Genomic DNA, 19,983 nt, shown 5'->3' on the forward strand with positions numbered 1-19,983 from the left:
TAGTAATTGTTGCGAGTAATTCGTAATGGAGGAGCATATAATGGAAAACTCTAGGCGCATAGTCCCTATATATTAAGGATGCAAATAGGATGGCATTTTTGTAAATAATGGGAATCTGAAGGTGAAAAATATGATGACGAAAATACCACTACTTGCATAATAGTATATAAAAATACTATTCAAATAACTTATACTTTAATGGTACATTATATATATATATAGTAGTACACAAAAATGTACTACTATACTAAAATAAAAGTGAAAATATACCACCGAAGTCCAAATTGTCTTCCTATGTGCATGCCAAATACATAGGCCCTATGCGCCTAGATGCACTCGCATGTAATTTCTGGCGGACCTACGGAGTCACAACTCACAAGGGGTAGCACGTGCTTTCTCCTTAACGGCAACTGCTTTCTCTTTCTTCTCATTTGCTTTATTCCCTAAAACCCCTCTTTGCCTCTTTCTCTCTCTTCTCCCCTTTCTCCTTCCTCCGAACTCTTATTGTACTCCAGTCTCCAGATCCGGCGACCGGATACCGGCGACCGGCGACGGCTGGTCATCTCCTATTCTCCTTTGTGTTTTGTTGAAGACTTGAAGTTCCTCTTCTCAAGTTCTCTACTCCTCAAGTTCCCTGCTCAGTGCTCAGTCACCAAGTCACGAGTCTCACGACCCAACTTCTTCTCGGCGACCTGACGGAGTGATGTTTTCTAGGGGGTGCTCACTGTTCTCGGCCTCCAAGGCTCCAATTAAGGTTCCCTTCTTTCCTTTCTCTTTTGTTTCAATGTTTCAATAAGGTTCTGTTTTTTTGTTGGTTAGAATTTGAGTATGAAATTATTGAATTGAAATATTGAATTGATTAATTTAATTGAAGATTTCAAGTATAATGTTGTTGTTTGCCTGTTTATATAATAATTGAATTGACCAAATTTGCTATATGTTGAATTGTTGATCAATTTAACTTGCTGATTTATGATTTTATGAATTGAATTTGTTAATTGTTATGTTGATGAATTATATGTGCTAATTTCCTATTGCCTAGTTGAAGTTCTAATTTTTTTTTTTTCTAATTCAATTGAAGTTGTAATGATGATTGAACTTGCAAATATGATAATAATGATATATGTTCTGATAAAACATAATAATGCTACAAATTTCAGAAATCTAATTCAATGAAGAGATCCCGAGAAAGAAGTATTTCCAGTTTTTTTTTCAAAAAGAACACAAAGAGAACCACCTGATAACCATCCTTCCAACCATCAAAACCCACCAAATTATGAAAATCCCCCTTTGGCCCTTTGTTTCATCAAAATCCACCAAATAGCATGGGATATGGTTTGTTAAATGACACTTTAGTTACTTATTTGGAGAAAGATTTGTTCTTGAATGTAAGTCTTGATGCAATTGTAAATCGATGTCATCTTAGCTTATTGTTGATTTGAACTTTGATTGTACGCTACTGTTGACAGTGCTCTACAAACTGAGGCATGGACTATACTAAGGAGAAAAACTGCGCTTGTCAAACTTGCTGTGAATTTATTCACCCTGCACTTAATGTGTCCAACATTAAGAACCTCATTCCTCTTGTTCTTAATACTAAAAATAGTTTTTACAGTCGTTGGTCTACCCTTTTCCGTGTCACGGCCCGTGCCTACAATGTTCTTGATCACATCGACTCCACCATTCCTACTCCTTCACACATTATTATTAGTGACCGTGACACCACTCTTTGGGCCCGACTTGATGCTGTCGTCCTCACTTGGATTTACGCCACTATCTCCACCGATTTACTCATCACTCTTCTTGATAATAATTATACTACTGCCATGGATGCTTGGACATGCCTCCGAGATATGTTTCAACCTAACACTACTACCACCATTCACAAGTGCTATAAGAGAAGAGTACGTTGCTTGTGTCTTAAGTAACATTTAGTTCTTTCTTTTAATACAACTTTAATTTCTATATGTTTTTTTGGCAGAGGAACAACAAAAATCTTGAAGGTGGTCAAGTGGATTTGATTAGCAACTTACCTGATGATATACTAGTATACTTGCTATCTTTTGTAGGGATTAAAGCAGCAGCAAGAACTAGCCTTCTTTCGAAAAGGTGGAGACATGTATGAACTTATATCACGGACCTAGATTTCGAAGATCCTCCAAGGCTAGCCATTGCAATGACTAAGCCATATGAGAATTCCGAAGTGGGTAATTATGCTGATTGGGTTAACCAGGTTATCAGAGCAAATCAAGCTCCGTATCTTAACACCTTCAGAATGCATTTTCCTATTCCTATCGATGATAACATATTTGCTTCTAATATTGATAAGTGGCTTGAATTCGCCTCAACTAAATGGGTTCGAAATCTGGAGTTGCACATGGAAACTATTCCTACGATCCCTTTTTTTAAGAACTCCACTTTTGTCTTGAATACTAGTCTTGTATCTCTTCACTTGACAAAGGTGGCTGTAGATGGACCTCTGCTTCAATGGGTTTTATCTATTTGTCTTAAACTTCGCCGCCTTTTGCTTCACTCGTGTCTGACCACCGATGATGTTTTTGCTTCTTCCAAACGCCAAAAACTTGTTATTTCATCCCTTACACTCGAACACTTGGAGATTTTTTCTAGCACCCGCCTTCTCAATGCTGAGTCATTGCACATTGTTGCTCCAAATCTTGTTACTCTTTTATTTTCTGAGTCTCGTACTGTTGATGTGGAGTATGTTAGCGTTCCATCACTTGTGGATGCTGCTTTTGGAGGAAAATATTCTACTAAACTTACTAGCAACGGGAGTATTCTATCCGGTTTATCTTCCCAACTTAAGAAACTCTCGCTGCATTGGTCCATGGTTAGTATTATTATTGTGTGTTATAATCAATATATACTTAGTAATTAAGTTGCTAATCGGGTATAATTGTATAAAACATGGCTATGGCGGTATGGCCTATGGGTATGTACATGTTTTGTGCGCATCAAACTGTCAAAATCTAACTTTGGACATATGATGTAACATGAAGATTCCTAGTAGTATTTGTTTATTAGTGTGCAAATGTGCATGATATTAGTATAACCACACTTGTTTTTATCCAATTTTGTAGGTACCACCCTTTCAAGCTTGTAAATTTCCATCCTTTGATAATGTTAAGGTTTTGGAGTTATCTTTCATTAACGATCATGGTAGATACCTTTTAGTATCGACATTATCCCTGATTACAGCATGCCCTCAGTTGCATACATTCAAGTTAAAGGTTAGTACATCTGTACAAACTTTTACTGAGTACAAATTTTGATTACTATCTATATATGCTCTTTATGGGTTTAAATACCATTATACATGATGTACAAATTGGATAGTTTGGTTTAAGCCAGTTGATAACTCCAAATACAATGTTTGGTATAGGCCATTAGAAGTAGCCTATAGTGCACTTCTACATAGAATCAAAGAGCTCGCGCAAACAGCAGGCTCTCTGCAATCGATCACTCTCCAAAACAGATTTTGTATGTCAAGAATGTGTCTTTAGCTTTTCTTTGCAAGCAGTATTGACGTGAATCTTTTGTTTGCAGATAATGCTTTGGAGGCAGGATGACTACACAAGGTTAATACCAATTAACGTTGCTCAAACTAATGCAATTCGTACCCTCCTGAGACTTGAGGCGCTAGAATTTGTTGGATATGCAGGGTATGAATATGCTGGTGCTCTTGCGTATCAACTCACTCAACATGCTCCCATGCTTAAGAAGTTTATACTTGATCCTCGTAAACCCGAGCATGGAGATCTAAGCATTTGGTATGGGAATAATAAAAGGGATAACATGGAAATTGGCAGAAGTATGGCAAAACTGCTTGCCAAACGAATTAAATCAAGTGTTGATGTGGTGATTTTATGATGTTTATAGTTTATGCAGCTTCTTGTTCTCATATATTACTGTTGGAAGATTTTATTATATTAAGGATTTTGATCATGTGGATCATGTGGGTATTATCCTAATATTTATTGGAAGTACATTAAATTGGGAAATTCCCTGTTTTGAGAAACGAAATATGTTTTTCATGGGGTATTTTCGTGAATAAATCAACAACTTTTTCATTATTATGGGTTCCACAATTGAATAAAGTTTGTTGGTTTATTTACGAAAATGTCATGTGAGAAACAAATTTTGATCAGTATATTAATCGAAACTAAATTCCCAGTTCTTTAGACCTCAAAAAGCATCATTTCCATCGGAAATTTGATCGCTCAACAAGCAAGATTAGGAGTTGTGAGTTCATTCTGAAATGTTACCAGAACTATATGCAACTATATAAGCAGCATACAGTACTACAGAGAATGGCAGTAAGAGTTGACACTTCAGCAAACTTTTCAGGCATAATCACTTCAACTGTAAAAGCTAGCGCCTTTTGATTTAAGGGATGCAGTGATTACTTAGTATGCAAAGTTGTACAAGACATTCTGGATAGATGTTTATACAAACCAATCTCATCAGAAATTACCAAAAGTGAGTTAAACCAAATCATGACCTAAAGACTCCAGCTGAATAAGGTGTTTCAGTGATTTGTCCTCTGCAATCACTTTTTCATATTTGCAGCTTCTTCCTCATCCACTGCAAGCTCTCTGTTAAGCACATTCCGGCTTTCCTTGAGTCGTGGGTGGGGCAAATGGAGGGGGGTGGGGTCTCTGGCGCGGGGGATGGACGTGGTCGCCGGCGCCGGCCACTGGCAGTGGTTGTGGACTTGTGGGGAAGGGTGTGCCTGGTTTTATATATACATACATATATATATATATATATATATATATATATATATATATATATATATATATATATATATATATATATATAATTTGTTTATTTAATATAATTATATTTAAATACTTAATTTTGGATAAATCAAGTTGTGACACGTGTAAATTAAATTAATAAAAAAAATTGCCTCTTTAATTGGAAATTGGTCACTCGAGACCATTTTTAGCGTATTGAGTATAAAGGTCAGATTAATTACAAATTACCCAAAGATGGGATTATTTCGGGTAATTTTTCATAAAATTTAATTGTTTCAGTTAATTAGATATGAACTCAATTTGTCAAAAATTTCTCATATTTAATAAATCTTTCTCCTCTTCATCAGAATGAAAAAAAAAAAGTTCTTAATCCTCAAATTAAAGATTGATTTATCATTGCTTGTACAATCGCTCTAGTCAATATGGGTGATGTAACAAAATACTACTGAGTACCTCAATTTCGTCTTATCAACTTTGAAAAGTTACACGCACTCATTAACAAAATTTGTTTGTGAGTGTTAAATGAAGAAAGAAAGATAAAGATGCATGTAATGAGAAGAGGCATAAAGAGAAATGACAACTTAAAAAGAATGAAAACCTTTGTGTTACAAATAAGGAGTAAAACATTCATTTATTTTACAAATGTTGCAAATAGTATGAACACAAATTTTTATGTGGGTGGCTGCATAATGTAGTCAGGATTAGTCACTCAAGGTTACTAAGGGCATGTTCTCATACGATTATTTTCAATTAAGCTCCTAATATCCTTCTCTTATTAAATATTCATTTTAGTTCAATTCAGATCTAATAAATTTAATTCAGTTCAGCTCTAAAGTTCTGTTCAATTCATATCAGTTCAATCAATGAGAACATGCCCTAAATCGTTTAAATATTTCTCAATCAGACAGGGGTTAGTCGATCAACTAGAGATTACCCAAATCACTATGTAGTGTGTGTCAATTTGCGGCACCAGGCAGACCCGCCAAGAAAAGAAAGAAAAAAAAAAAGGACACTACTTATGCGTAGTTGCTACCCCTACAAAGTTGAAAGCATAGAACACGGAGTAAAGCTTACCACTTGGCTAACTCATACCCGTTAGGCGTTAGCCACTACTCATCTTCAGCATTACCCTTCAATTTTGACGCCGGCGCCGGTGATCACCCAATGTTAACTCTTACACCAACCTACAGCTTTCCATTTTCAGCAAAACCCTTGAATATTAGGACCCATTTTAAGGTTTGTGCAAATGGGTTCCCTTCATTTTTACCCAAACAAGTTGATAATATCAAAGATTCATTTGCTCGGAATTTGGCTCAAAGAATTGAGAGGTTACCTGTTCAGGTTCTTCCTTTAATCCCCATTGGAGTTTTTTTGTTGCAATTTTACAATTATATTTCAATTTCACTTCATTTGTTGAATGAACTACTTTATGTAGTATTAATTCATGCTTTTGTAAAGTTTAAGTTTGATTTTGATGGAAAAAAATAGTGTATGTTGCTGATTTTTGAACTAATTTGCTTGATACACTTAACCTTGAATCAACCCCACCTTGCATTACATAAATTTTCAATGTATTAATGTGGTGTCCTGTTTCTTATATGACAATTATATCATTTGTACTTGACTGCTTGCTTAGGAGATGATAAGAAGTGAGGATTGTAGTAGAATAGAGTGGTTGATTCGGGTTCGAGTCGTTTTAGGCTTTGGAAGAAGTGATTGTCTTACTAGGGGTAAGAGAGGAGCCCTTTCAGGATACAATTATGCTCTCTAATGAAATTGTGGTTGTCTAATTCAGAATAATCTCCTACAACCCAATTCGGGGTACCACATATTAATATACTCTCTCCAATTCTCCGTACTAGAATAATTGACACGCTGGACTTTTTTCACTTTTCATGTATTAACTTTGACTATAGTTGTAATGACTTCTTGATGTGCAGGTGTACTGCCCATATTAGATTTCGATTTTCTGTTATTCAAAATATCTTGAGGATGTCATTGATCTTGGGGGCAAACCTGTTTATTATAGTCATTGAAAGAGATTAGAAAAGAAGTAAATTGGCATTTGAAGGAATCAATAGAAAAAGTGGGAAGGCAAGCAATTTTTAGATTTTAGAGCTTCCCCCTCCTTATTTATGCTTACTGTGGAGTGTTCCTGAATAATTTGTCCTTCCCTGATAAAGTAAATAAATTTTGTCATGTATAGTGAGTTACCTCATCCTGGAAAGCATATTGATGATAATACCCTATAGCACCAAGGCATTACACACCTATACTAATGTTTATGACCCATACATATTACGTTTTATGAAACTGAAAGTTGTGTATTGACTACTTTTTGAATAGAAAGGCTACCTTATGTTGAGGTAAAGAGTTACTCTTGCTATTAGCATGGTCATTGTTGCATATCTTGCAACTTAGAAGGTTTTCTGTTCTTTTTAAAGAATAAATAGAAACAAACTATGTTAAGAGTTTATTAGTGAAATTCTTTGGATATATCCATCAGTTGGCATGATCACTCACACATCTTAAACCAATGTCCATTTACTAACGAGTGCAACTTTGATGTTATTTCAGTTAACATCTTCAGAGACTTCAATCATGAGTAGTTGTGTAAGGCCAATGATGCAAGGAAAGACTGATCCAATTGTTCTCCTTCATGGTTTTGATAGGTAATCATTATTTTTCCCCAGACTGTTGATTTGTAAGCAGTTTTCCATAGCTTCTCCATAGTTCATTGCATTCATTCTTCAGTTCTTGTTTAGAATGGAGATACACGTACCCATTACTGGAGGAGGCAGGCTTGGAAAGCTGGGCTATTGACATTCTAGGTTGGGGGTTTTCTGATTTAGGTATGCCATTGCGTTTGCTTTGTACACATACAATTATGGATACTCTTGTTGCTCTTCTCTTCATATTTCCCCTCTTCCTCCATTGAGTAAGTTATGTTCTTCATTTCAACTTTTTTTTGTGGTTTTAGAAAGGCTTCCACGGTGTGATGTTGTATCCAAGCGCAATCATTTGTACCAGGTATTAGAACCTTCTTTATCTTAATTTGTTGTTTGTTGTCCTCTGTTTCTTTTTATAATGATAAGAATTTGAACAGTGTTGCTGAGTGTCTCAAGTGATTCATTATTAATGGAATTGTTGGTTTCCACATTTTTCTTCTATATGGAGGCTACTTTCAAATTGTCATTCCTCTGTGACCTCTTTGTGTCTCTTGCCTGTCACAGTTCTGGAAATCCTACATCAAAAGACCCATGATACTTGTTGGACCAAGTCTTGGGGCTGCTGTTGCAATTGACCTTGCAGTTAACCATCCAGAAGCTGTAAGTAGTTCCGCACCTTCATCTCAGATATACGTCGTATGGTATAAACTATAAAGATACATGGCTACAATTGGAATTTTACACATTTTTTCTTCTAATGCATCAGGTCAGCAAACTAATTTTGATTGATGCAAGTGTATATACAGAAGGTACTGGGGAAATGGCCAACCTTCCACGTCTATTTGCTTATGCTGGTGTGAGTGCTAATCCTAATAGAAAGTGGACCCCTTCCCCCATCAATATAATGTTTATCTCCTTTTGAATAATTGTATAGTAAGCTCTTTTGTGTCTTTGCTTTCACTGTTTCAAAGTATGTTGTAGGTCACTTTAAACTTCCGTACTTTTTCGGTTGGCTAAATATTTCCCATGTATAATACTGAATTCGGATGCAATTGTCTAACTATTTTGTTTGAATAGGTTGCTTTACTGAAAAGTGTGCCCCTACGACTTTACGTAAATCTTATAGCCTTTAATGATGTATCCTTCAGTACCAGTGTGGACTGGATGAATGTAAGAATACTCGTGTACAACTTAGACTCTTTAAATTGATGGGGTGTTTTCGGATTTAATTTTTTTGATATTATGTAATTGAACAGATTGGTCGTTTGCATTGCCTATTCCCTTGGTGGGAGGATGCAACTGTTGCTTTCATGACAAGTGGAGGTTATAATGTTGTTCCCCTAATAAAGCAGGTACATGAAAGATGCTTGTTTTTATGGCTTCACAACTAACTGTAATATTGAGTTACATTGCTCTACACGCTTTTTAGAAAGTTCTTTGGGATATTGACTGATCTCTTGTGTGAATAATTCCGGTTTGAACAATGCTGAATCAGAATATGGCACACTATGTTACTCGGACTCTTTTATTTACCTCACGTGTCTGTGTCGACACGACTCGTGTCGGACACCGACACCGACACTTGGACACTTCATTTTTAACTAAAAACAAAACTTTTTTCAAAAAAAATGGGCGAGTCCAATACTTGGACACCCGTGTCTAATTTGACACTTCATCCGAGTCCAAGTAACATAGATGGCACAAGTGAAGTGATATGAGTACAATTTCTGTAGGATAAACTGTCATCAATGTGCCTCTGACATAACTAAATTACAGTTGACCAGGAGAGCCGGGGAGGGAGGGGAGTATTTTTTTTGCTTCATGCAGTCAAAAGGTGTTGAACTGGTGGCATGCAGATGAATTAACTCCTTTAGTGGAATAAATTACATGTTTGCCTCTTAGATAGTCGTTCTGGTGTACCATAATTGAATATAGAAGTTTCTATTTGGTGGACAAAAAAGTTTAAATTCAAATTGTTGCTCTGGTGCGGGTGCTAATCCTGTTAGAATCTGATGTGATAAGAACTGCCAAATTGTTTTGTAATTGATTTGGAAGAGGTTTATTAATCAATGCTGTTTCTCTATGGTAGTTGTGTATAATGTCATACAGTATAGCTTAGCTAGAGTAGTTATGTTATTTTATTGGTTCAGATCACATTTTCAGTAGATGAGAAATTTTAGCCACTTTATTTTCCTGGGATGACATGAGCCCATGATGCAACCAAGTTGACATGAAAAACCATGAGCTCCGTTTCTAAAACTACGTGAACTTGTATCTATTGTTTTAATTATTTGTAGGTTTTAGCTATTGTTACTGTAGTTTTGTTAGAAAGGATGATTGATGAATGATGATAGTGATAGGTTATATTATTAAGGACATGGAACGTGAAAACTTATAAAAAAATTTACAATTACGTTTCTATAACTCACTTTCACAGGTAAAACAGCAGACACTTATAATATGGGGCGAGGATGACAAGATTATCAGCTACAAGCTAGCATTGGTGAGCATGTCATGTATATCTTATAGTTACATACTTACAGTCAGCTAGCTATTCCATGACCTGTGTCTTTGATACTGAGTTTTATAGAATTAGATTCAATTATATGTGTATCCATATTTGTCCCTTAAATAACTCCCACCTCTCTGCCTCTTCAGAACTCTTTGTGAGTGACTTCTATGAACCAATTATTTTGTATGCGCACCTGTATACAAGGGAACTAAATGGATTGCAAATTTTCTTGTCCTTTGTTTGGTTTTGGGTGTAATCTTTCATAAACATGACTCCAAAGATGATTCTGACAAATATTTGGAACTTGGTGGATAACTTGCAGAAACTGCACGGTGAGCTGCAGGATGCAAAATTGCGTCAAATACCAGATTGTGGCCATATCCCTCATGTAGAAAAACCCAACTCAGTTGCTGACTTGATCATCAAATTTGCTCAACAGAACTGTGGTACATTGTCAAGAGTTTGATTTATGTGGGCATGTTCTTGTGACATTGTCCTTTTCTGGAAAGTCCAGCTCTCGTTCATGATCTAAGGAGGTCCCAATGGTTTGCCCTTTTCCAACCTTAACTTATACACCCCCTCCCTCTTTCCTAATTATAGTGGTTGATTGATTTGAGTGGTATAGATTTGTTGTATACAAATATAGATAATGTATGCTCATATCTTTTTTTTCGTGTAAAGTTCTTCGATGAGAAAATCATTTTCTTTTTACTATGCTTGGGTTTTATCTTGGTTCATCCTCCTCTATTACTCTTTAAACAATCAGCATTCTGTCTCCATCATAATCTGCCTTAGCTCCTTGCCTGTTTGCCCTTTTGTAAACAATGCGTCTTCCTCTTCGAGGGTTATCGTGGCCCTTCATCTAGTTTAATGTATGGTTTGGCATTCGGTTATCATTTTTATGATTGTAACTCCCCAGCTTTGTAGGTCAAGAAATATCAGGGTTTCAGTGTTGCCTAATTATCATTTAATTAATGGCTTTGATTATCAATATCAAAGAAAACCATTTGTATGGTCGAAAAGGAGACTTGGAGTCTGTCTTTATCAATTGCCACTCCAAAATAATGAAGTTAGACAATAGGGCAATGCTCAATTTATAAACGTGATTGCAAGCAAATTAATGCTAATTATGGCATTAATTTATATGGCTGTGAAGTTGATTAACAGCATCCACTCAAGAAGTTGAATCTAAGATTTAAGTCATCTTTCTATAGCACTGTATCAATTTGGGTTTTTTGGGGGGATTTTTCAACTATAATAGTAAGTTTTAAGTATAAAATGGTTTGCACAAGTACATTACAAGTAGATAACCAAAGCAAAAGCAAGCTTCGTGGAGTTGGTGGGGAAGTCACCTTGTGACCTTTGAGGTCACAAGTTCGATCCCCACCAACTACAATAGATTAGGAGATTAGGAGTAGGGGGATTTCCTTAACTCCCCCCTCTACCTGTAGAGCTGGACTGGCTTAACATGTGAGAGATATTTGTTTTAGTAAAAACAATGAGAACCTAAGAAGCTTTTTAGTCAAATGGGCTGAAGATGGGGCTCCGATCCCTTAAATTTTTCCTATGAAAATAAATCTAATATTATCATTAAATAAACACCAAAATATTATTTTAGGTACAAAAGTTATTACTGAATAATTTAATTTTTAATGAAAATTAGTAAATATCGTGGATGACACTTAAGCTAGTTAATGATAAAGTAAAATGTATGCTTTGAAATTTCGTGGGAAACAAGTTAACAACAAGATCTTGATATAAGATCAAAGTTTGTTAAGTGTTTAACCATTAACTTATGTGGGTGGCATGGGAAAAGATGTACCACCCAAAGAAAGAGGGAGGAATGGGCTTCAGGAATATGAGTTTGTTCAATAATGCTCTACTGGCAAAGCAAGGTTGGCGAATTCTCACTAATGAAAACTCCCTGATGGCGAAGATTTTAAAAGGGAAATACTTCCCAAATTCGTCCTTTTTGGATGCTGCAGTCAGCCCTGCTGCAAGCTACACTTGGAAATCCATTTGCAATGCTAGGTGGGTGCTCAGAAAAGGAGTGAGGAAGATTATTGGAAGTGGTGCCTCTGTTGATATCTGGAAGGATCCCTGGGTTCCTTCTCTGCCAGACTTTCGAGTGGATAGTGTTAATAGAACAAGTGATCAGGGCCGTTATATGGTGGATGAGTTGCTGATCGAGGGAAGTTGGGATATTGGGGCTCTTGTGAGCCTGTTTTCAAGAGTGGAGATTGATGCTATAAGGAAAATTCCGACTTCGATGTATAACACTGATGACTGTTGGACCTGGATGCTTGCAAAGAGTGGTGATTTTTCTGTTCGAAGCGCCTATAATCATCTTCTAAGTGAGTTGAAACAGAACAGTGCCTCAACTTCCAACCCTCCTACAGATTTTAAGTGGAATAATGTATGGATTAATGATATTCCTCCAAAAATTAAAATCTTTGCGTGGAAGGCTTTAAAGGGTGGACTACCTGTGCGAGCAGCTTTGATTAAAAAAGGTATGTCTATCGACCCTATTTGTCCTATGTGTGGTGCTGATGAAGAAATGGTTTTTCATTTGCTTGTGAAATGCCCTTGGGCAAGTATTACGTGGATGCAATCTCCTCTTAGAATTGATGTGACTAATATAAGTGGGGGCAATTATGCGCACTGGTGCTCTAACATTGCTAAGACTCGAAATGGGAAGAGGTGGTGGAGTATTTTTTGGTGTATTCTCTGGGAAATCTGGCATAGCAGAAATATGTGGGTTTTTGATAAGAAGAAATGGGAACGCGGAGGGATAATTCACAAAGCAATGCAAATTGTGAGTGAAGGTGAGAAGGCAATGGAAGGAGAAGGAAGAGCTAAGGGTGATAGGGAGGAGTGCTCAAGATGGAAAAAGCCGTGTTTTGGTACCTACAAAATAAACTCTGATGCTACTTTCCTAGAAGTGGGTGTGATTGGTCTAGGAGGAGTGGTAAGGGATAGGGAGGGTGATGTAGTTTTGGCTACGTGCAGTAAGGTGAGGGGGGAAAAGGATGTTGATGTTGCTGAGGCTTTAGCTCTGAGGCATGCTTTACGGGTCCCTATGGATGCGGGGTATAGAAATGTAATACTTGAGACGGATAGCCAGAGACTGTTTCTTGCTTTGGAGAAGGGGAAAGTGGACTCTTCAGCAATGGGATTAATCATAAAGGACATCTTCCTTATGGCTGCTAGCTGCTCTGAATGCTCTTACTCGTGGGTGAGAATAACAGGAAACCAAGTGGCTCACCATCTTGCTCGTTTGAGTAATAGTTATGATGATTATCGTGTTTGGTTAGAAGATTTTCCTGATTTAATTCAGGCCTATGTACTCTTTGATATTAGTCATTAATAAATTGTTTGCGTTGCCCGTCAAAAAAAAAAAAAAAAAAAGTGTTTAACCATTAAAAAAGAAATTTACCCTTACAAAATTAAAGAAAGAATACCTATACATACAGTAATAAGAATCGATGGATTTGGCCGTGGGTTGTGCTTCAAGCCCTACCCATAAATATGTATCATGGTTGTGCCATGATCTTGTGTTCAATTAGCCCAACCCATAGGTTAACTATATCATGTTATGCCATGATCTGTTCAATGATTACATACCTAAGCTAATTTTCATTTAATTTTTTTGTGTTAAAGTAGATTGAATCTCTATCATAAATTGTGATTTTAACTCATAAATTATGGGTCATGTCGTGCTGTGATCTTGTGTTCAACCATTAAGGAAAATTTCTTTTTCTTTTCTTTTCTTTTTTTTTTTTTTTTTTGTGATGTCTGATAACTTAAACTGTTTCCAACAACACAAGCATAATCCACGACTTGTCCCACACAATAACATGTCGTGCCGTAAATTGGTTTGTCCTTGTGATTAGTGGTGTCTTTAAATATAGGTAGCAGCTAACAATTCTACATTAAAACTATATGACATAAAGTGTCATTTTTGACACAAATTAGTTGTAGTATCTGACTTTGCAATATATATGAGGCATGAGCTTGTCATTTATCTTGTTAATTACACCTATCTAAAAAATTTCCTTAGGATTAGAATTAGTCGGTAACCTGATGAATTGATAATCGCTACTCCCTCCGTTTTAAAATACTTGCTCCACTTTTCTTTTTCGACCATTTTTAAATACTTGCTCCATTTCTTTATTTGAAAAGCTTTTACAATATTTAATTAATTTCTCTCATCAAGTGGGGTAGTGATAGACCACTACCAGGTATGGGCTCGTTGGGCCCATACCAGGGGCAAAAATGTAATTTCACGTAAAACTTACTCATGTTGTAAAAATGCAGTCTCTCTCCTCTCAATAACAGTAAATTATGAATAACAGTATAAAAACCAAGAATAACAGTATACAAACCGATAATAACAGTATAGAAATTAATAATAATTGAGCACCGACAAAAAACTACCAACGTCAATTTCGACCGAACTCAGCGACTTCCAGCATAGAACTCACCGTTTTTAATGGCTAGAGCCATAAGTTTGTGTCTCTTGTTTTTGGGTTATGTTTTTTTGGGTGGTTTCCGGTGATTTTTAATGGAGGTAGTTGCGTGTTTTTGGATTTCGACCAAGGTAGTAGCTGGTGGGGTGGGCTTTTTGTTGTTGGAGGTGAAGGTGTGGTGGGCGGAGGTTTGGCCGGCAATGGAAGCTATCCCTATCCATGGAGGTGGGGAAAAGGGTTTAAGGAAGGAAGAAGATGAAGAGGAAAGGGAAAAAAAAAAAAGGAAAAAGAAAAAAAATATTGTGGTCTTGGGTAGTATTACCATACCATGGTAGTGGGTAATACTTACTCCATCAAGTGAACCTAACAATATTAATTCCATATTTTCTCTCCTTCAATTCTCTCCAATACTTTTTGATTTTTACAATTTTTCATTCTTTCACCAACCCCACTGCCTTCGTATTTTGTTAGTATCTCTAATTTCTCCTAAAACTTCGCACATGGAGATCGAAATTGAGCAAATATTTAAAAACGGAGGGAGTACATCACAATAGAGATGTTCATAGTGCACCAAACCCTTTTTTCCGATTTGATGCGGTGTGTGTTGCGCTTTGGGTTTTCAAAATTTATGAAACCAAACCAAAAATTTAGGGCATCTGTTTTGGTTTTCAGTTTTCTGTCTTTGTTTTAAAACCAAAAAAAGGAAACAAGAAAAAGGTGTTTCCACTTTTATATTGTCAGTTTTCAAAATTATCATAATTTTAATAAGTTTATATAATTTTTGATTCATTATGAGACTCATATCATATACTTTTAGAAAACAAAAAACCAAAAAACAGAAAAAACACAGCAATGCCAAACGAACCCTTATGTATTTATAAACCGGACCATATACACCGTTATTAGAGACCCTAGTTAGTAGATAAAGATATTAAGTTAGAAGACATGCATTGAAGTAAAGTCAAGCGACAGTCAAGTGAATGAATGGGTAAGTAATCCTGGGCACCGTGCCGTGCCGGGCCGCCGCGGGCTGGTTCGTGCCGTGCCGGTCGTGCCGGCGGGCCTAGGATTTCGTGTCGTGCCGTGCCGGCCATTTTCACAGGCCAGCCCACGGCACGGCACGGCCCTCGTGCCTGGCGGGCTCGTGTCGTGCCGGCCACGTGCCGGGCTGCGGGCTGGCCTGCGCGGGCTGGTGCAGTTTTCATTTTTTTTTTTTTTTTTTTTTTTTTAATGACAACATTATTAATTAATAAGTTTATAATGTATATAAGTTATAAAATTATAATTATAAGTTTTATAAGGTAACTTATAAGTTTATAACTTATAAGTTATAAGTTATTAAGTTATGAATTTTATAATTATAAGTTGAATATTTATGTTTTATAATTTGTATATTCAATATTTATATTTATATATTTACTTTATACTATTACTTTAAAATTTAATGTTTATGATTTATTAGTAATTGGTATAATTTTATTTTTTTTTAATATGAATTTACAAATTGTAACAAAACGGGGAAAAAAGGCAAATTGGACTTTGGATGTGAATAATGCGTACTTTATATTATTATTACTTGAGTTGAGAAAATTGTACAATGATAACAATGATAAAAATCATACAATGATGGTATTAAACAAAAATTGGAAAATGATAAAATTGATATTTTTAAAATCGTACAATATACAATAATTGTCTATTCTTCTTCTCCTTCTTCTTGCTCGTCTTCGTCTTCGTCTTCGTCTTCGTCTTCGCCTTCGCCTTCAAGGTCATCGGCTAGTTGCATAGATTGGGAACTAGCCGAACCCGAACCGGAAGCGGAGGTTCCTTCTTCGTTGTCGTTGTGGTCGTAAGAACGGTCTTGTGAGCGATTTTCCGCATCCAACCAATCTTTGAAACACACGCACATTTCTAGTGTTTCGGGTTTTAGCCTTGTTCTTCTATCGTCTAAAACCCTTCCGGATGCGCTGAAAGCTCGTTCGGAGGCGACGGAGGAAACTTGGATAGCAAGAATGTCTCGTGCCATTGCCGCCAAAGTTGGATGCTTCGAGCTTTGTTGTTTCCACCATGCAAGGAGGTCGAGGCTGTTTATCTCATCGTCGTCCATGCCTTTGGTGAAGTCGTAACTCAGGTACATCTGCAACTCCGAGACATCGCTTTGCGTTCTCCTGATTGATGAATCACCTGAAAACCTTGAAATCAAGTTAGTAGCTTGTGAAAATAAATGTTTGGCCTTCTTACTTACGTTTTTGGATGGTTGAGAAGGCCCTGAGCGAGGAACGGTGCCATATTTGGCTTCATAGACTCTATATAAAGCAAAAAACTGATCCTTCACATTAGTCTTATAGTTTTCTACATCATCGTCAAGAAACATGCATTGAAAGTAAATGTCAACTAACATAAATGTGTTTTCATACTTTTGCCTAGGATCTAATATGGAAGCAAAAATATAAATCAAAGGAATCTGACTATAATATTTACGCCACTTTTTTTCCATTGCTGGAAGATACTGATCATAATCACTTTGATCGCGATGATCAGCGAAAAGTTGGGCGAGTAAGCATGCATTAGAAAGAAAGTTTTGAGCACAAGGATTGTAAACAGTAGAAAAACAATACGTCATGTTATATAATAACTGTAAAAATTGCATATATCTTTCACAGTTATTCCAATCATCATCATACAAAGCATTTTGTGGAAATTTTTGGTTGTAAAATAATGTTAACGGGCCCTTGTACTCAATTGCCTTTGTTAACATGTCATAGGTGGAATTCCACCTAGTTGGGCAATCGGTTCTAATTTTTATTACCCTTATCTTTTGTTGTTTTAGAAAACTCTTCCATTCTTGGTATCTCATGTTAGAGCTATTAATAGACATAATATCATCTCTGATTTTGCTGTAGTATGGGCCAATTGCCCGAACTCCATCCTGTACACATAAGTTAAGTACATGGCAAACACATCTAGTATGAAGAGCTTCACCGTCTAATAGTACATCGGTTAAGTTTTGTTTGATAAGATTAGTTGTGTATGTCATAGAGGTTGCATTATCAAAAGTCATAGACATCATTTTATCTCGAAGGTTGTATTCGTCTATTGCTTGCATTAAATGGTGAGCAATGTTAATGCCGGTGTGTGGGTATTCCAGCATTTTGAAATGTATTATTCTTTTTTGTAACATCCATTGATCATCTACCCAATGGCAAGTCACACATAAATAGTGATATTTATAACCACTATCCCAAGAATCGGCTGTTAAAGATACTCTACAGTTAAGGTTACTCAATTCGGCTTGTAACCGGACTTTGTACTCTAGGAAATTTTTCATTGCGGCGGAACGAACGGTTTTCCTAGAGATTCTTTTATGTTGGGGTTGTAGTGCTTTGTTAATGTAGGTGTTGAATGCGTCACTTTCCGAGAAAAGAAAAGGTTGTTCGGCGTGTACTATCATTTTTCCTAGTTCATCCCTATCCCTCTCATAGTTGTATGTAAAGCCGTATGGATGGAATTGGGAAATTTTGGGCTGGGTTGGATCACTAGCTGGTTTTGCACAAGCTTTCATGTGTCTAGATAAGTGTCCCGTCCCGTTTTTGGTAACTGTCGTGAATACACTATTACATGTTTTACATTTTGCCCATTGTTCACCATCTTTACTTAGGACAAAATAACGCCATACCTCACTCCTTCGGTTTTTCAAAAGTAGCATCTCAGTTTCGGTTAACCATTCATGATGTGTGTGATGGTTAGTAGGGGGACTAGTGGGAGTGGCAGTAGAAGGGGTAGAACCGGAGGGAATTCGGGTACTTTCTTGGCTACCTTGGCTAGAACAATAGTTTTGTTGATTACCGATATAATTAGGTGGAAATTGGTATGGTGGTAGTGGAAATTGGTTTAGTGGTGGTGCTGGAAATCCCGACGTATTATATGGCTCATAGCCCGGGGGGAAGTAAATGGGGTCATTGGTTTGACTCGTAATTTGGGGGCTCGTTGTATTTGGTGGTTCCCTAGAACTACTACTACGGATAAGTCGGCCTTTCCCCCTAGACCTAGATGATGGGTTGTTCGATGCCATAATTAACAATTAATTTTTTAATAAAAAGTGGTTAACTATAATAATAATAATTAATAACAACAATTTTAACAATAAAAATATCAATAATAATAATTAATAACAACAACTATAACAATAACAATAAAAACAAAAATAAATAATAACAACAATTGTAACAATAATAATAATTAATAACAACAATTATAACAACAACAATAACAATTAACAACAATAATAATTAAACAAGATTATTCTAATAATAACAATAAAACAATAATAAATTTAAGATTAGTTTAGATCTTACAACCGTGCTTCAACGCTCCACTAATTACGATTACGAACTTTTTAATTTTTTCCGATATTAGGAAAATAATTAGAGAATTTAAGAGAATAATTAGAGAATTTAAGAAAATAAGGATTATTAGAGATTTAGAGAATATAAGAGATAAGAAGAAGAGATTGTGATTTTGTGATTTGGGAATGAAATGGAGGTGAGTATTTATAGAATTTTTGGCAAAAAACTAGCCGTTTATAGCCGTTGGCCCGCGGGCCGTGCCTGCGGGCCAGCACGGCGGGCCATGCCCGTGCTCGTGCCGGGCCGTGCCTGGGAATTCTCCACCGTGTCCGTGGCACGGCCCGTGGCACGGAAGTCGAACTTCGTGCCGTGCCGTGCTTGACTTCGGGCCGTGCCGGGCTGCTCCGAACGGCGGGCCGTGCCGGGCGGCACGCGGGCCAACCCGGCCCGTGCCCAGGTTTATGGGTAAGTGATAGAAGGAAAAAAAATGAGTGGTTGGTCAACCAAGAACGGTTTTTATATCTGAACGATTTACAGGAGAATTAAAAAGAGCCAAAATTATTGAAATCACCTAGTGAAATTGAATCTGCAAAATCGACAAATTTTAAAGGACATAACTACATAAAAACTCTATAAATAACAGTTGAGGATCTCATAGAAAAGTGATCAAATACGAATTAAACAACAATTACTCTTTCGTAGTTCTCAGCTCTTAGCTTTAACCAACACTTACTAGATTAGTTTAGCATAGTTTAGACATCTCATGTATTGAGACCGTATAAATCATATTATATGGTTGAATTTTGCACTATTCATTAAACATACTTAGACCAATTTTTTTTGAATTGTACAAGAGAACAAATATTATTTTGTGGGTACTTGTTGAAATCGCATTAATGAATAGATTATTAATATTCAATTGTTGTAATTTATATTTGATGATAATTAAAAATAAAATTAATTAAAGTTTTGCATTGAAATACATATAATATCACTGTGAGACACTCTAAAAAAACAGAGGAAGGACCTGTTCTCATACGATTATTTTTAGTTCAGTTCAGCTCAGCTCATTTCAATCAATAGGCCCGAAATATTTAATGTCAATACTAAACCGAAAAGGTACTTGGTATTGCACACGTTAAAGTGATGCATTTGAAAAACGGAGGTTGGTAGAGAAGCGGTTCACTCTAAAAAGAACCCAAGAAGTAC

The 19,983-nt window shown here is 36.4% G+C and overlaps 2 protein-coding genes across 3 annotated transcripts; both read left to right on the forward strand.

Moving 5' to 3' along the window:
- Positions 1-423: 423 nt before the first annotated feature.
- LOC110721958 lies at positions 424-4,088 on the forward strand. 2 transcript variants are annotated; one of them, XM_021901194.1, is made up of 5 exons: positions 424-754; positions 1,470-1,904; positions 1,982-2,848; positions 3,099-3,248; positions 3,565-4,088. In XM_021901194.1, exons 3-5 carry the CDS (start codon positions 2,177-2,179, stop codon positions 3,886-3,888), a joined length of 1,146 nt encoding a protein of 381 aa, XP_021756886.1. In that variant the 5' UTR covers positions 424-754; positions 1,470-1,904; positions 1,982-2,176; the 3' UTR covers positions 3,889-4,088. The 2 variants fall into 2 exon arrangements, with proteins under 2 accessions (XP_021756886.1, XP_021756890.1); XM_021901198.1 differs by having other exon boundaries at positions 2,070-2,848.
- Positions 4,089-5,521: 1,433 nt separating this feature from the next.
- On the forward strand, positions 5,522-10,842 carry LOC110721970 (uncharacterized hydrolase YugF-like). The gene is made up of 10 exons (XM_021901205.1): positions 5,522-6,119; positions 7,356-7,450; positions 7,533-7,630; positions 7,759-7,808; positions 8,012-8,107; positions 8,214-8,303; positions 8,525-8,617; positions 8,704-8,799; positions 9,885-9,950; positions 10,282-10,842. Exons 1-10 carry the CDS (start codon positions 5,943-5,945, stop codon positions 10,423-10,425), a joined length of 1,005 nt encoding a protein of 334 aa, XP_021756897.1. The 5' UTR covers positions 5,522-5,942; the 3' UTR covers positions 10,426-10,842.
- The last annotated feature ends 9,141 nt before the right edge of the window (positions 10,843-19,983 follow it).

Source organism: Chenopodium quinoa, unplaced genomic scaffold (assembly GCF_001683475.1).
Source record: "Chenopodium quinoa cultivar QQ74 unplaced genomic scaffold, ASM168347v1, whole genome shotgun sequence".
NCBI lineage: Eukaryota > Viridiplantae > Streptophyta > Magnoliopsida > Caryophyllales > Amaranthaceae > Chenopodium > Chenopodium quinoa.

Coding starts and splice junctions, on each gene's coding strand:
- LOC110721958 (XM_021901194.1), top strand. CDS start 2,177: ATGACTAAGCCATATGAGAATTCCGAAGTGGGTAATTATGCTGATTGG. Junction 2,849..3,098: donor TCTCGCTGCATTGGTCCATG/GTTAGTATTATT, acceptor CCAATTTTGTAG/GTACCACCCTTTCAAGCTTG. Junction 3,249..3,564: donor TGCATACATTCAAGTTAAAG/GTTAGTACATCT, acceptor TTTTGTTTGCAG/ATAATGCTTTGGAGGCAGGA.
- LOC110721970 (XM_021901205.1), top strand. CDS start 5,943: ATGTTAACTCTTACACCAACCTACAGCTTTCCATTTTCAGCAAAACCC. Junction 7,631..7,758: donor TTGGGGGTTTTCTGATTTAG/GTATGCCATTGC, acceptor TTGTGGTTTTAG/AAAGGCTTCCACGGTGTGAT. Junction 8,304..8,524: donor GTCTATTTGCTTATGCTGGT/GTGAGTGCTAAT, acceptor TTGTTTGAATAG/GTTGCTTTACTGAAAAGTGT.